At 46.5% G+C, this 16,471-nt stretch overlaps 1 protein-coding gene across 5 annotated transcripts in view; it reads right to left on the bottom strand.

Annotated features, from left to right (window-relative positions):
* Window positions 1–16,471, bottom strand: part of FRYL (FRY like transcription coactivator) — a 285,628-nt gene that overhangs the window by 69,147 nt on the left and 200,010 nt on the right. For all 5 annotated transcript variants that reach the window (XM_066573099.1, XM_066573096.1, XM_066573098.1 and 2 more), the window contains 10 exons: window positions 15,183–15,368; window positions 14,920–15,006; window positions 12,516–12,784; window positions 12,198–12,393; window positions 10,452–10,576; window positions 9,134–9,191; window positions 7,297–7,388; window positions 6,573–6,745; window positions 4,918–5,078; window positions 916–1,026 (listed from right to left, as the gene is read on the bottom strand). In XM_066573099.1, the coding sequence (XP_066429196.1) occupies window positions 916–1,026; window positions 4,918–5,078; window positions 6,573–6,745; window positions 7,297–7,388; window positions 9,134–9,191; window positions 10,452–10,576; window positions 12,198–12,393; window positions 12,516–12,784; window positions 14,920–15,006; window positions 15,183–15,368 (1,458 nt within the window). The remainder of the gene's footprint in view (window positions 1–915; window positions 1,027–4,917; window positions 5,079–6,572; window positions 6,746–7,296; window positions 7,389–9,133; window positions 9,192–10,451; window positions 10,577–12,197; window positions 12,394–12,515; window positions 12,785–14,919; window positions 15,007–15,182; window positions 15,369–16,471) is intronic.

Raw genomic sequence — 16,471 nt, 5'->3', positions numbered from 1 at the left:
GACGGACCGCACGCTGTGTTCTGCCCGTGGACTGCTGATAACAGCTGATTGCATTGTCTCAGCTGTTCTCAGCTGTCAGCCCCGCTGGCAGAACAAAGAGAATTTATTCAGAGAACAGCGGGCAGTCCTCTGTATAAATTCAGCTCCCGGCGGCTCACACGCTACTAATTGGTACTAATAAGCACTAGTACCAAGTAGTAGATTATGCAAAATGATCACTCAAAAGCCCTCTTTTGAGCGATCATCTTTGTGTCTAAATGCACCTTAAACAGATTTTCTGTGCAACTGAGGGCCGACATGATATAACGAAATCCGTTGGCACTTATTTAAAGGGCCTTTTAAATGGTCTTATGCAAACTGTTTGGGGAGAAATAATCATTATTGCAATTGTTAAGCCACATACAGTTTGTTCCTGCATTTTCAGACCCACCACGGATCTCTATTGAAGCCACCAGCCATGGCTTGATGAAGGAATTGCTTCTGAAACATTACTGCTATGACTATATCCTATACACGAACACAGTGCCTGGATAATCAATAATGGTGCATATTGTGCATATCTGAATTGTTGAGATACTCACATGCAAAATGCATTTGATTATATGTCTTGAAGTATCAATTAAAGAATTCTTGAGTGCAAGAATTAAAGTCTGTAAGTCTCTTTCTATGGTTCTTTTATGGCCTGCATAAAAGATGCAATCACCAGACAAACAAGCGTTTGCTCGTTTTTCGGCTGATTGGTGCCTTGTTTACTCAGGGCAATAATTGACCTATTTTATCAACCTTTGTAAAGGCCGTTAAGTGCTTAGGTAACTCTTCAGGAGTGAGTTTACCCACTTGGGACTCAGTTATAAAAAAAAGAGTGACTAACCCTAGCCCGGCATATTCAGTATGTAAGCAAACAATCTACATTACCTTCTTGTCCTGGGAATCCAGGATGTTATCCAGCCATTTATACAGATAACCATCCGAAGAAAGTCCAACATTATCTGCAACTGGGCCACAGCAGAGTACAGCCGACATCGCCTGCAAAAATAAAAGGGATACACAAGTCAGTAACATACATATGCTTCAGGCTGCTTTATGGCCATTTGGCGTTATATCATTATAGAGAGCCTCTGGGTCCCAGGGACAAAATTACTTGCTGTCCTCCTTTTGCGCCACAGATCCACTCCATCCTTTTCCAAGATCTCTGGCAGCGCTCCTCTCATTGCTTCATGCACACGAAGCATTGGTAGTCTGAGACACTTCATGCTGCTTTTGGATTGGCCAGAACTGCTCATGTTCCAACTGCTAGCAATTCCGAGAGCAGTGTGTAATGTCTTAAGACTACCAATGCAGGGTGCTCCTTGTGAAAAGTGCTGCGGCCATCTTGAAAAACCAAAGAGCTTCCCAGAAACTGGCAGATCAGAGACGGAAAATAGTGTATGGCAGTAAAGTTTACTTGCCCATATGATCCAGGGACAAATTATGTTCTAGGACTATAGGGCTTGCTGTAATTATTGTGTTTGTTTTCTCATGCATGCTCGCTTTTTTTTTTTTTTTTTATACTACCTGTACCTCATAAAAATGACTGAAACAACTACTTTTATAGAGCAATCACTCTGAATGTAGTAGTCAAAGGGGCTTTCTCATTAGGGTCTCATTAGGCCTCTCCAGTAATCAGCTGAAGCTATGTCCAACCAGCTGTTTTGCCATAGAGTCACATGGTGATTATGTTCTGGCTAAAGGATCCTCCCTCTAAGAAGTCTATTTGACTTAAAGGGGTAGTCCAAGATAAACTTTTTTTTGCGAAAACACCCGTTAACGGGACGTCACTGGGTGCTGCAGACAATGACAGAGCTTAGCGTTCTAATACAGAGTTCTACCAATGGCTGCAGCAACCTATAAATAATACATCACTGCGGAGACCAGAGAGCCTGGAGAGGAGAAGCTCTTTATTGGAATAAGGGAACTGTTTTTTTTCTCAGCCATCCCCTTTAACATGACATAAGGACACGACACAACGTCTTCAAACCTCAATTAAAAAGTGGGGAAAAATCTAACAGGCAGAAGTCTACGAACCATACCTCTAACAACCTGGGCATTTCAGAGTACGTTGCACACCTCATGCCCGGTATTAAAATGGTCAGACAATGTCACAATTCCATTAGTCAGATGTGAGGGACAGTAACACACAGTCCATTCTGCGGTGCGGTCCCAGAAAGTTAGTACCTTAGATTGATTTTCCCTAGATTGCATATTAGAGGAGGATTTGGCAGCTTTCTTCCATAATATTTCCCACATCTAACGGATCCCACAGAAAAAAAACTGTTAATGTCTCCATATGGTGATGCTTTAATATTTGCTCACCTATGATTTTTGATGATTTATTATGTGGCAATTAAGATTAAAAATAAGGCTTTTTTTTTTTTACAGAAAGACTCCAAAATGTCAAAATGATCTACAGTCATGTCAGGATAAAGTAGACGGGGCTTTACAGCTGCGCTCCACATGATTCATTTATCAAATTCTTGGTTAGAAAGTGGTGGAAAGCACACAAAGTGGAATAATCTCCTTCATTGTCACCGGCACATAAGACCTTATACATAGCGTCTCAGTCACCCGTCAGCCTAAAGGTGTCGATGCTGGTTATAGCCATCCACGGGGACAGGCTGGCGGGGCGGCAGCGCAGAGGTTAATAACGTAAGCAATCTTTTGTATACAACTAAAAAGAACTGGATGTGTTCAGGGTTATAAATACAGAGATTATCTTGTGCAGAAAACCAGGTCTGCGCTGCGGTGATCCCACCACCTCTTATGGCGATTCTGGGCGATGACCTAGAAACAGATGTGCTCACAACTCATCTATGTAATCCCGTGCTGGCCAGCGGAGGGGACACTGACGGAGGCCGGGAGAAACATGTCACAGGGCCAGAGCCCTTAGTAATGATGAACTTGTAGGTGCAACTACACTAATGAAACCAGTGAGCACCAGTGGTACTATTCCTCAGTGAGCCCTCTGTGCCAGTCAGTACCAGTGCTGTGACAGAGGAGAGGTAAAAGGCGGTCCGAGGCCCCCCGAGGTACAAGGCGGTCCGAGGCCCCCCGAGGTACAAGGCGGTCCGAGGCCCCCCGAGGTACAAGGCGGTCGGGGGCCCCCCGAGGTAAAAGGCGGTCGGGGGCCCCCCGAGGTAAAAGGCGGTCGGGGGCCCCCCGAGGTAAAAGGCGGTCGGGGGCCCCCCGAGGTAAAAGGCGGACGGGGGCCCCCCGAGGTAAAAGGCGGACGGGGGCCCCCGAGGTAAAAGGCGGACGGGGGCCCCCGAGGTACAAGGCGGTCGGGGGCCCCCCGAGGTAAAAGGCGGTCGGGGGCCCCCCGAGGTAAAAGGCGGTCGGGGGCCCCCCGAGGTAAAAGGCGGACGGGGGCCCCCCGAGGTAAAAGGCGGACGGGGGCCCCCGAGGTAAAAGGCGGACGGGGGCCCCCGAGGTAAAAGGCGGACGGAGGCCCCCGAGGTAAAAGGCGGACGGAGGCCCCCGAGGTAAAAGGCGGACGGAGGCCCCCGAGGTAAAAGGCGGACGGAGGCCCCCGAGGTAAAAGGCGGACGGAGGCCCCCGAGGTAAAAGGCGGACGGGGGCCCCCGAGGTAAAAGGCGGACGGGGGCCCCCGAGGTAAAAGGCGGACGGAGGCCCCCGAGGTAAAAGGCGGACGGAGGCCCCCGAGGTAAAAGGCGGACGGAGGCCCCCGAGGTAAAAGGCGGACGGAGGCCCCCGAGGTAAAAGGCGGACGGAGGCCCCCGAGGTAAAAGGCGGACGGGGGCCCCCGAGGTAAAAGGCGGACGGGGGCCCCCGAGGTAAAAGGCGGGCGGGGGCCCCCGAGGTAAAAGGCGGGCGGGGGCCCCCGAGGTAAAAGGCGGGCGGGGGCCCTGAGGTAAAAGGCGGGCGGAGGCTCTGAAATAAAAGGCGGGCGGAGGCCCCCGAGGTAAAAGGCGGTCGGGGGCCCCCGAGGTAAAAGGCGGTCGGGGGCCCCCGAGGTAAAAGGCGGTCGGGGGCCCCCGAGGTAAAAGGCGGTCGGGGGCCCCCGAGGTAAAAGGCGGTCGGGGGCCCCCGAGGTAAAAGGCTGTCGGGGGCCCCCGAGGTAAAAGGCGGTCGGAGGCCCCCGAGGTAAAAGGCGGACGGAGGCCCCCGAGGTAAAAGGCGGACGGAGGCCCCCGAGGTAAAAGGCGGGCGGGGGCCCTGAGGTAAAAGGCGGGCGGAGGCTCTGAAATAAAAGGCGGGCGGAGGCCCCCGAGGTAAAAGGCGCACGGGGGCCCCCGAGGTAAAAGGCGGACGGAGGCCCCCGAGGTAAAAGGTGGGCGGAGGCCCTGAGGTAAAAGGCGGACGGGGGCCCTGAGGTAAAAGGCGGGCAAATACTAGAGGTAAAAGGTGGGCAAGGCCTGAGGTAAAAGCGGTAACGTGACACCTACTGGGACTCCTATCATTGAAGGGGCTATAGCAAGATATAAGGTTATACGTTTACAATTGTTGTGAGCCATCGCCTGAACTCACGCTCTGCTTCAATGACCCCTTACTGTCAGCTGGTCAGAACACATCAGCAACTCCATACAACAGCTTCCTGTCCGCAGGGGCCAATCTTCCTGCAGAACCATTTCATCACCTAGTGGAATCTATGCCACCATGAAATGCTGCGGTTCTGAAGGCCAAAGGAGGTCCAGTGTGCTTCTAGATGGGGGTCTCTAATGAAGTGGCCATCACTCACCTATAAATTTAGCATTAGTATGCATGCGGGCATTTAGAGTGGACCTAGGGAGCAGACAGTGCCGCCTAGTTCTTATACATGGGCTTAATGGGTGCCAGTCAGCAGCTTACACACAGCATAAGGTTCCTAGTTGCATCTCAAAGACATCCATCATAAAGAACAAACATGAGCAGGTCCATTACCTTTAGTGCACAGTACTGATGGCGGTTTATCTGCATGTTCCGATCGCTGTATCTGTCCAGTGGGGTGAACATGATGCTAAAAGGACCGGCCCAGTGACTGAACAACATGAAGAGGCTATGGCGCAGGCTCTGCTGGGGAAAGATACTTCTCCTCTGGTGCACTGGAGAAAAACACATCGTCACAACCGTCACTACAAGCATCGTACCGACATTAGGGCCCCTGTACACGGCGCGAGAAATCCTCCTAACGAGTCGTTTGTATGTGTAAATGGACTGCACTTTAAAGCAGATAATGGTCGATATTTTTTCGTCTTTCACTTGTTCACTCGCAGATTGTTCAGAGGAATGAATAAGTGAATGAGAACAAATGAATGATTGCATTTTACACGCAACAACTTATGAATGACAAATTTTTTGTAACTGCATAATGTGGACGAATCATAAGCGAATGAATTCTCATTCGTTGTTCAATTGCTGCCCGTGTTTACGCTGAACAATTAGCGCCCCAATGTGCACAATCCAGCAGTTTTTGAAGGTTCATCGTTCCGTGTAAGAAGACCCTTACAAATTCCTTATTGCTATCCTGAGGACATGTGAATAGAAGAAAGGCTAAACTAGTTCTGCATATATTGACAAGTGAACACTCTTCTGGCAGAGTTTTGGAAAGTCTCTGTTGCCTATAGCAACCAATCCCAACACAACTTCAAGTGCACCACGTGACTGGTTGCTATGGGCAACAAAAAGTTTTCCTTATAGACCATTTTATAAAACGGTCCCTTGGGCACTGCTCACATCATGTTTTAGCCATCTGTCAAACGCATAGGTTTTTAAAAAAACAAACAAAAAACAACGTACGCATAGATTATAACTTGTCAAAAGCGTTCGACACAGTGTTAGGCTGCTCTCACACTAGAGTGTGCCGGTGCTTGGCACGAGCGTATCTCCCGTGTGGACAGCGCGCAGAAGTAAGCAGTACCTGCGACAGATCCACATACACTATCTTGGCGTGTAATACACACCAAGACAGAGCATGTTGGTTTTTTTCGTGTGCTGTGTGAGAGGCACCATTGTCGGTGATGTACAGTTAGTTACCACGTATTGTGTGCACAAAACCCATGCGTGAGATACGTGGTAAAACACGCTTGTGTGAGAGCGGCCTTAGAGTGAGTAAGGCCGCTTGCAGACGGGCGGAAATTCCGCAGCGGGATTTTCCGGCACTGGAAGCCTGCATTGTTTTGCGTTAACAAACGCAATCCTATGCAGACGGCCGCGGTTTGGCCACGTGAAATCTCGCGCGGCAAACAAACCTGCACATAAACGTCACTCACCAGCCGCCGGCTCCGGTCTGTGCATGTGCCGGCTGCCCGGCAGCTGGCACATGAAAGATCCAGAGCTGCGGGGCGTGGGTGAGTACGCGCTGCTCTCTGCAGGCGCTCAGGTCGGGTCCCGCGGCGGAATTCTCGCTGCCGGATCCGACGCGGCCGTCTGCAGGCAGCCTAATAAATATTTTTTTCTTGCCATTCCCTATCCTGGGGCAAGTTTTTTTTTTTTAACAATCAAAAAATCCCTTTAATGCAGGACATTTAAACAAAACTTCTACACTTTATTCTAAATTGCAAACACAGTTGAAAGAAAGTAAGGGAGGGAGGGAATACCTGGAACGTTCTGAATGATATTCGCCACTAAGGCACTAAAATGGCATCGGATATCTTTCAGTGTATCGGAGTCCTTCTCGTTCTCGGCTTCCAGTAGCTGTCTGGTTAAGTCCACGTATTCTAGCAGAGTATTGTTCAGGGAATGGGTCTCATTATCAAGGCCTCCGCTTGCACTAGGGGAGAAAGGAAAGGATAAGACAGTGTACCCTGAAGCAGTATACACGCGCCCATCTGCACTAATATCCAAGACAGTCACTGATGTATGGAATATACTCAATACAGGGAGTGCAGAAGGGAAACTTAATGAACCCATCACTACTCAATATGGCGGCATCAGTCTAAGAGAAGATGAAACCTTTAGTACAGGTTAACAATATGCCTAAGGCTACTTGTACACAGGTGATTTAAAAATCACTCGAGATTCTCAAGCGCAAATCGCATCGGACAGCGCTCGTCCGTGTGCACATCTCGTCCGTTTGCTGTCCGATGTGCTGAACGCCGCACATTGACATGTTCTATTCTTGTCCAAAAATCTAACAAGATTAGGACATGCTGCAATTTTTTTTTACTCAGACCATCAGTTTGAGTTAAAAAAAAAAAAAAAGCCCATGTGCATACAGCCATTCAAATGAATGGGTCTCATTTCCGTTTGACTTTTGGACCAATTTCACCCTAAGGCTACAAATACAAGTAGCCTTAGGTAAAAACATTTCACAAAACTTACCTGTGACTAATGACACCAGCATCTGCCAGCAGTTCAAAAATACGGACCAGCTGCACTCGCAAAATATCTCGACGCCTGCGCCGCTTCATATTCTTCAAGAAAAAAAAAAAGATACATTAACAAGGGAACCACCTTTTGTTAAACATAGTCCCAGAAACCCTTACATATAATATTGATGACCTATCCTTAAGACTAGGCTATCAACATCAGATTGATGAGAACCCAAATCCAGTGAGTGCTGCATTGTTTTTGGGGTACACCATGCAATGCGCTGTACATTTTGCAGTGGCAGTAATTGGTATTGCAACGCTGTCCCATTTACTTGAGCATCAGTTACAGTCACTACCAAGTGTATGGTACTAGACCTGGCAACAATGAAGGGGATGCAATGCCTGCTAGACCACTGAAAACTGATCAATCTGACTGCTGGGAACTCCACTGATCCCAAGAAAGAGGTGTCCCTGTTTGCCTCACTTCACTCACCACTGCTCCGACCTTTATCCTGCCAGTTTCCACGGAGAGCTGGCAGATCCATTCATTTCAATGGACTTAAATGAAATCTATGAGCTATGCTCGGCCATATTCACCACAGTCCCATTAAAGTGAATGGAGCTGCTGAACGTACATGCGGCCAGCTCTCCATGGAAACTGATAGGATACAGATTGGAGCAGCGCTGCAGAGCTGAGCAGAATTGGGGTAAACGGAACCACCCCATTTTTAAACTTGGTAGTAGTCACCGCAATCGTGCACCAACCAACCAATCAGTTTTCACCCATACAGCAGATGGGTAAAAGCTTAAGAAAAAAAAAACCCAAAACATAACATTTATCAAAACATCTCTAATGACCTGGAAGCAATCTTCAGCTTGTGATCATGTTTTACCACTAGAATACCGTTATATGCATTTATGACCACTTTTTGATTTAGGACTCATTTACAGAGGTGTAAACACACCAGGCATTATGTCCATATTTTTACGTGCGTAATATGGAATGAATAGAACATATTCAATTCTACAGGTTTGTTCACATGTGCCTATTTACCCAGCGTAAAAAAACAACAAAAAAACCCAAACAGTATGTCATATTTGGTGTGAATTAAATACCAAAGTAGCCCATATTAAAGTCAATTGCTTATTGAACTCAATGGGGGCATCTGCATTTCAGTCACGTAAATACACGGCATATTACTTCACAGTATTGAAAAAGCACAGTTATAGAACTATAGATTTATTGTAAGGCTGGTTCAAAAATCCAAACACAAAGCTATAACAATTTTTTTTTTTTAAATTTACATTAACACCATTTTTATTTCTCAAGTGGTATGTGTCATTTTCCTTTCAAGGCTCACATTATGTGATAATTAAAAAGAGCTATATGCAATTAGAAAAATCTGTTGGATTTGCTCCAGAAACAGCGCCTCCCTTGTCCACAGGATGTACCTAGTATTGCAGTTTACTCCATTCACTTGAGTGGGGCCAAGTTGTAATAACACACACAGCTTTTGACTGTTTTAACATGAAAGCAGCCAAGATTTTCTTTCTATTCTCGTCCAGCCGCACCCAGGCTGGGAACGACTTCTAATCCAGCAAGTGGCAATGGATGCAGGAAATACATTTCCTTCTACAACTGGTCTCCAGTGGAAGAATTCGCCATGACTGGAGTTTCTCTTTCAGTTACTAAGTTTAATTACAGTTTTCTGAGTTACGCATTTTCCGTACGTTTTTTTTAAGCATCACATTAGGATTGATACATTCAATACTCAGTATTTCGGCAAGAAAGAAACAGGTAATCCTGGCCTGAAATACAATCTAACAAAGACACATAATATAATTACCTCTGGCCTTCTATCAAGTGCTTCTTTAATTATTGGGTGCAACTCCTCAATTAATTCCCTGGAAACAAACAACAGGTAGGGGCATTAGACACCTGAGCGGCTGGACAGCAACACCATGGTGTTTCCACAATATGCACAGGGAGAGCTAGTAATTACACCTATGTGAAAGGACTGGCAGATGTAACAAGGTCATTAATAAACATGAAGGTTTACGCCGGGCCCTGGAACTGGAAATGCTTTAAACACAGAAAAATATCAACTACAAGGTAGAAAGCAAACCTGTTCTATGCAATAGAATGAAAAGTCTAAGCAGGTTATTACGGTCAGCGCACGGACGTCTAGCGTTCATTTGTTGTATTCCATTATTTTTACCTTTTAACCGTAATGCCATCAAAAATATCAGCAACGAATGGCCACTATATTAGAGACCCCGGCCCTCACGATTTGTACTTCCGTGTATGGAATTTCTCCCCATGACCCCAGAGTGCAGCATAAAATCATGCGACAAGTTTTCCGTGGATCGGTTTCAGTGAATCCACATTAGATGGGAAAACAGATCTGAGTGACTTCCAAAGAGACCTGGTCATCAGTGCTAGACTAGCCGGGGCCAGGATGTCACTGCCACTCTTGGGAGGCTTTCTTGTACAACATTAGGAAGAGTATATCAAGAATGGGGTGATCTAGGAAAAACATTCAGCGAAAGAGGATCCTGTGGATGCAATCAAATCGCTAAAAAAAGGGTCATAGGAGGAGGTCAAGAATCGTTCTAATGAACTGCATTGAAATTGCAGTCCGATACAATAATGGTGCTGCAATGTGACCAAAACGCACAACTTGTCGCTCCTTAGGGCAGATGAGCTATAACAGCAGACAACCAGTTTCAGCACCATCGTCATCTAAGAGAAACAGAAAGCCGAGACTGCAGTGGGCAGAAGAGTGAGGAATGGAATCACTGAGCAGTGGGAAACATCTCCTGGCCAGATGAATCCAAATTTTTGTTGCACCCTACTGATGGAAGGGGCAGAACTAGGCACAAGCAGCGTGAATTGATGACCTCTTTGTATCAAGAATCAGCAGTTCAGGCTGGTGGAGGTGCAGTAATGGTGTGGGGATCATGTTCTTGGCACACCACGTGTCCTCTGATATCTGTGGCTGGATGCCAGGACGAAAGCTGTGGTTTTGAAGACCAAAAGACCATGTGTAATCTACCCATGCTACTACCGTAGATGGGTGTCGCTAATAGAGGCCATTCAGTGTTCAAAAAGCCAACATATTACTAGTTTGTTTGTTTTTTCCAATGGCTAAACCCGCATCTTACCTAAAAGCTCCGGGGTTGGTCCTGCCAAGGCCCAGAACAAGAGATTCTGTGATTTCCATGCTCTCAGAACGCATCATTGGTACTATGTGCTTGAATAGGGATGAGGGGGACGGACTGCCAATGATCTGTAAAACAAAACCAGCTGTACAAATCATCCTGGAATTACATCGATCCAATACTACTTCAGTAGATGCAGCTACAAACTTTACAAGTAGTTTAAGGCTGTGACCCGCGACCTCGTACATTCTAAGTGTGTAAGAGACAGGGCTTTCTGTTTTTTGCCAATATTACATCAAATCTGTCATTGGAGACAACGACACTATACACAGCCTTGCGGGAAAATAACACCATTTTCTTCCAGTTATACCGGTTGCAGTGTGAAGATACATCATCACAAATGTTCTCCATTACTACAGTGTAATCTACCGTGTCAGGTCGGTCTTCTACAACAAAGTCTCTAGAAATGTGAAGCTTAGCTAGAAGTAACTTATTACAAGTCATAAAGACCAAGCAGACAATAAACTTGTTGGTATCTCTGACCTTGGAGGAACTCGAATCCTCATATGAAGGGGACAAAGCACTTTACAGAGTGCATGAACACATGTGGCGCAGTAAAAAGATTATGCTTTATGGTTGGTCAATACATATGATAGGATATAGATGTTAGTCAAACACCTTAGAAAGGAGAGAGTGATAAAGGAGGATTTGTCCACAGTTCTTGAGTGTTGCTGCTACACAAATTACTTCTAAAGATGTGTCTCTACTAACAAAAGTAGAAAATACAGGTTTGAACTTCGGTTACAAAAATATCAATTTCTGCAGATGATAAACTAAAGTAATTAACACAAGAGGACGGAATGCTCTTACAAATGGATCTGGATAAGTTGGGCGCAAAAAAGTGGCAAATGAGGTTTAACTCTGATAAACGTAAGGGTATACGCATGGGCAGGGAAATGCATGTCACCATTACACACTAAATGGGAAACCACTGGGTAACACCGACATGGGAAAGGACTTGGGAATTTTAGTCAACAAACTTAACTGAAGCAACCAGTGTCAGGCGGCTGCTGCCAAGGCAAATAGAATCACGGGGTGCATCAGAAGAGGTCTAGGGGCACATGACGAGAACATTGTTCTTCCTCTTTACAAGTCACTGGTCAGACCACACATGGAATATTGTGGACGGTTTTGGGCAGCGGTATTTAAGAAGGGTATATCAGACCTTGAGCGGATACAAAGGGGAGCAAAGGAAAGGAAAGAAGGTTGCTACACCAACACAAAAAGGGGTTCTTTGCTGTAAGAGCAGTGAGACTATGGAAGTCTCTATCTGAGGATGTGGTGATGCAGAACTCACCGAAAGAGTACAAGAGGGGCCTTGACACCTTTCTGGAGCGCAACAATATTACATGTTACAGTCACTGATTACTTCCGAAGGGTCAGTGATCGAGGGATTTATTCTGATTGACTGGGCAGCCATAAGAGCCCCAGTTACAGAAGAAAACACCCCCTTGTAGTGACAGTAATCACCTGGCAGAGCTGATCTGAAGCTGCTAGGACCCTACAGCTATGCTGGGCAGAGGGGCACCCAGTGGTCACGTGATTTCTGGGTCAAATAGCGGAAGTAAGGGTGCTGACAATTCTGGAGCAGAAAAGGGGAATGCAAGTGGTGGGACGTTTCTGTCTCTGGACAGAACCAAACAGCGCCGGGCGGACCTTATTGACCATTATCTTCAATCCACAACTTACTTTAGAATCAATGCAATATCCACTGTCAGGGGTCGACGCCAGCGTCTCTGGAGGGGAACATCGGACAGAGCCAGTAGATGCCGAAGAGCCTGTGGATGTGGCTGCACTGCAGCAAAGAATCAAGTAGTTTCTCCAAAGGCCGATGTAAGAATCGCTGCCGGTGACTGCTGTCACTTTCTTTGCATTAATGGGACTGCTGCAAAACAAGAAAATATAAGAATTTAATATACACTGAAAACCAATTTCTCTACATTTCCAGGATGGAAGTCCATAAGCAGCAGGTTTACCGAGACATTATATTTCTAGAGAACATCTTACTTTATATCGACTTGTGGTGAAAGAAGCTGAAGGCGGGTGTAAGAAAACATCCAGGCGTAGCTGACAGCTGTGGGACAGTATCTGGGCAGGTTCTCCTGTTTCATGAAGCTGGAGAGGCTTATTATCCAAGGATCCTGACCCTGCGTTACGTGTGCAAAGATCCAGATGTGGGATGGACTGACTACATCAAACTGATGGCTGATGGGGGATGAGCTCCACTCTGCAAGCGTCTGAAGGTCTATTGAGCTAGGACAGTACAGCAAGGTGGTCTAAAGCAAAGAAATAAAAATCAGACCAAACCTAAAGGTAGATATACAAATGAGCAACAAAATACTCAATTATTCAGTAAACTGAAGATTTAAAGGGGTTGTCCGATTGTAAACCATTAATGGCCTCAATAGTCGAATGGATGGGGGCCGTTACCTGGGATCTCCTTGCCAATTAGCCATCTGTCATGCTGGCATGTTTGTGCACTGAGCCGATTTCTACAGGAAGCAGACAGCTCTATTCTTACTGTAGTGGCCAGGCTTGGTTATTGTAAAAGTTCCCATTCATTTCAATGGAAACTTGGCTTTCAATACCAAGCCTGGCCACTACAGTAAGAATAGAGCTGTCTGCCTTCTGCAGAATTCAGTTCAGCACATCAGTGCAAAAGTCTGGTGAACAGCTGATCAGCAAGGGGCCTGGCAACAGACCATATCAATCTACTATTGATGACTCATCCTGAGTATATGAATAGGACAAAAAACTGGCATTGGAGAAGGTGCAACAATCCAGGTTAAAGCAAGTAGGAAGACCAGAGGTTTTGGAAAACGTTTCCTTTTATTTAATAAAGTACGTCATCAGCTTCTGAAAACGCATTTCGGGGATAACCCTTCGTCAGTTCAGCTTGTGTTTAAAACATACAAGCAATTGGGTCCGAAAAGGGTTTATGATTAGATCCTATTTGCCTGTGGAAAACAGCGAAAACCAGCGAGAATTCCCCTGGAAAAGCACAGCTTTCAACACCAACAGCCTTTAGCCGCTGGTTTTGTAGCGGTTTCGCCATTGGCATTCCCATAGAGAGGAGAGAGGCCGCTGCGGAAATGGAAAAAGAATTGAGATGCTGTGTCTTTGTTTTCCGTGCCACATGGCCACAACGGATCGGCTGCAGCGCATGGACAAAATCTTTGCAAAATCTTGCCCACTTTGCTGGCTAATCTTGGGATTAGGAGCCATGGGCGGAATATCTGTGCAGACATTCCGCTCCGTGTGAACCCAGCCTCAAGGCAAATGGGCAGCCGGAGAGATTTCCAGCCTGCTCCACCTCCATTCATAGAGCGAATAAAAAAGTCACTGAGCAGCCTATAGGGTTGCAGCATTAGCTTAATAAAGACCCCTATATGTGGAGGAAGTGTCTCTTTTGTATGTGGAGGAAATAAAGATGCATCAGGTTTGATGTGAAGAATGTATTGCACCCTATATGCTGCTCAGTGACTTTTATTTGGTGTATTACTGTTGATTTTTGAGTCTGAACCCTTTAACTAAACGTTCAGTCAACACTTCCCAAGTTTTTGGTATGCTGTCATGCTGCTGACACTGCTTATCCATTCATAGGGCGGTCATCGCTCCTGTATAAAAGAACAAGAGCAAGTATAGCTGTGGCGACTGTCTGGAGCTCCTGTGCCCTTGTAAAAGGGCCCTTAGACTGCAGCGTATATTCAGTGATATGTAGAAGCTGCAGAAGACAAACAGCATTTTTTTTTTATTAAGCGCGTCCCCGTAGAGCTTTGGCAACTAGCCTCTACCTGCCCCTCAAAAGAGCCCCTGCGAGTTTGCCCCTGCCCATCCTGCCACTCTCCACCCATTCCTGGTAACAAGTGGTGGAGCCCAGACTCCTTGGCTGTGTAATACCCAGATATTTCTGACTGCAGCTCTAAACACATGTAAGTATAAAGTATAAAGTATAAGGCCTCCCTCACACAGGCGTGTACCTCGATTAATAGCAGTATAACGCTCCCAATTAAATCAATGGGGCCTTGCCGACATGCGTTCAATCGCGGTGCTGGATGGTGCTTTCCAGCGTCACAATTTTCGAGCGCTGTCTGCTCTATCTTTGGCCGTTTAGTGCAGTGTTCCCCAACTCCAGTCCTCAGGGACCCCCAACAGGTCATGTTTTCAGGATTTCCTCAGTGTTGCACAGGTGATGTAATTATTGTCGGTGCCTCAGACATTGCCACAGGTGTTCTTACTATAGGATATCCTGAAAACATGACCTGTTGGTGGTCCCTGAGGACTGGAGTTGAGAAATGATGGGTGCGCCAATACACGCTGTTGGCCGCTGCAAACAAAAACTAAAGTAAAATCGTGGCGCTCTGTCCCTTCTTTGTGTGAGACGCCCCTAACAGTTAAAAAACAGGTTTACCTGATCTGCTCCTGTGAGGTGTATGAAGCTTTCCAGAATGGCCGGACTAAGTCTGTCCATGACATCAATGGCCAACTCCTCGTCACCCTACAAGGGAGAAACAGATTAACTAATGGGAACTACAACATCTCCAATCCCTGCCCAGACTATAGGAATTTCATACAGAATCCCAGTCCACACCCCGAGTACAGGAAAACACTACAGAAGGAGGATAAATGACACTTAGTAGGGGTTTGTAAAGAAAATAAAGACTTTTCTCTCACCTTTGAAAGTTCAAGGACTGTAAAGAGAGCTCGTATCTCTCGAAGAACATTGACTGCTAACCTCCTGGTGGCAGGTCGGCTGTTACATAGAATGACCAGGGCAAACCCTTCTACAACATGGAACACACTTAAGACCGGACTTCTTTCAAGATGAAGTGTATGGGAGGCTCCGTTGTGCATGCCCCGCTGCAAATAGCAGATAAATGGTCAGAAAAAACATGTCCGGCGTCTACGTGTCTATACAATACAGAGGGGAAGTAGGGGTAGTCACTCTGCTTTGGGGAAGTAGATGCCAAGACAAGGAGCTGTTGACTCGAATACAGTACTCTAACACTAAGAGTACAGTCACACGTACTAGAAAGTTTCTCTGCAAACGTTGCTGCGAAACCTGCCAAGTCTCTTGCTACATGAGCATCCCCGAAAGCAGCATTTACAGGAACCCAAATAGGTAACTAAAGGCAATGCAACAGAATTACAAGTTATCCCCTACAGATCCCGAGAATGGGGGGCCCGTGTTCCCTGTTCTTCTCACTGCAGCCCCTGCAGTGATCGGGAGACTGAATGGAGCGCTGGTCACGCATGTGCGCTGGCACTCCAATCACTTCCAATGGGCCTGCAGGAGATAGCTGAGCAGCAAGCATTGGGGTACTTCCATCAATCATTGTATCATTCCTTCTGAAGTCCCTGTGGGGGGAGAAACGACAGGCAGAGTGGGACACGGGACCTCCATTCTCAACACTGGTGGGTTGGGGGTGGGGTCTCAGTTTTGAGCCCCCCATTGATCAGCAATCTGTATAAAGGAGATAACTTGTAATTCTGGTACATCCCCTTTAAGATTTACAGATATTAGCTTTATAAAAAAAAATAAGGCTCTGCTCACACTTCTGTATATAAAGTCGGGTTTTCAAAGCAGTTTTCCAGCATGCGGCCTTCGTTCCATTAAAGGGATTTTCCAATTGATAGAACCCCCCCCCCCCCCCCCCCCCCAAAAGGTAGAAGACAGATAATGGTTGGAAACAACAAAAAAATTAATCTCATCCTACATCGGTCCAGCATTGCAGCTCCTGTCCTCAACTGCTGGTCTGTGTTCACATTGAGTGTAGCGGTGAAGTTCTGTATAGACATGTGACCAATGCAGCCAATCACTGGGCTCAGTGCTATATGGCTGCTGAGGTCAACGATCAGCTGCAGCGGCCATGTTTGAAACTGCAAGGTCACTGCTGCAGCCAAGTCAAACACACATTACCAGCGTGGACAGAAGCAGCAGAGTATAAGAGAAATGAGAATAC

Source organism: Eleutherodactylus coqui, chromosome 7 (assembly GCF_035609145.1).
Source record: "Eleutherodactylus coqui strain aEleCoq1 chromosome 7, aEleCoq1.hap1, whole genome shotgun sequence".
In the NCBI taxonomy this organism is placed as follows: domain Eukaryota; kingdom Metazoa; phylum Chordata; class Amphibia; order Anura; family Eleutherodactylidae; genus Eleutherodactylus; species Eleutherodactylus coqui.
This window is presented reverse-complemented; position numbering and strand designations above follow the sequence as displayed.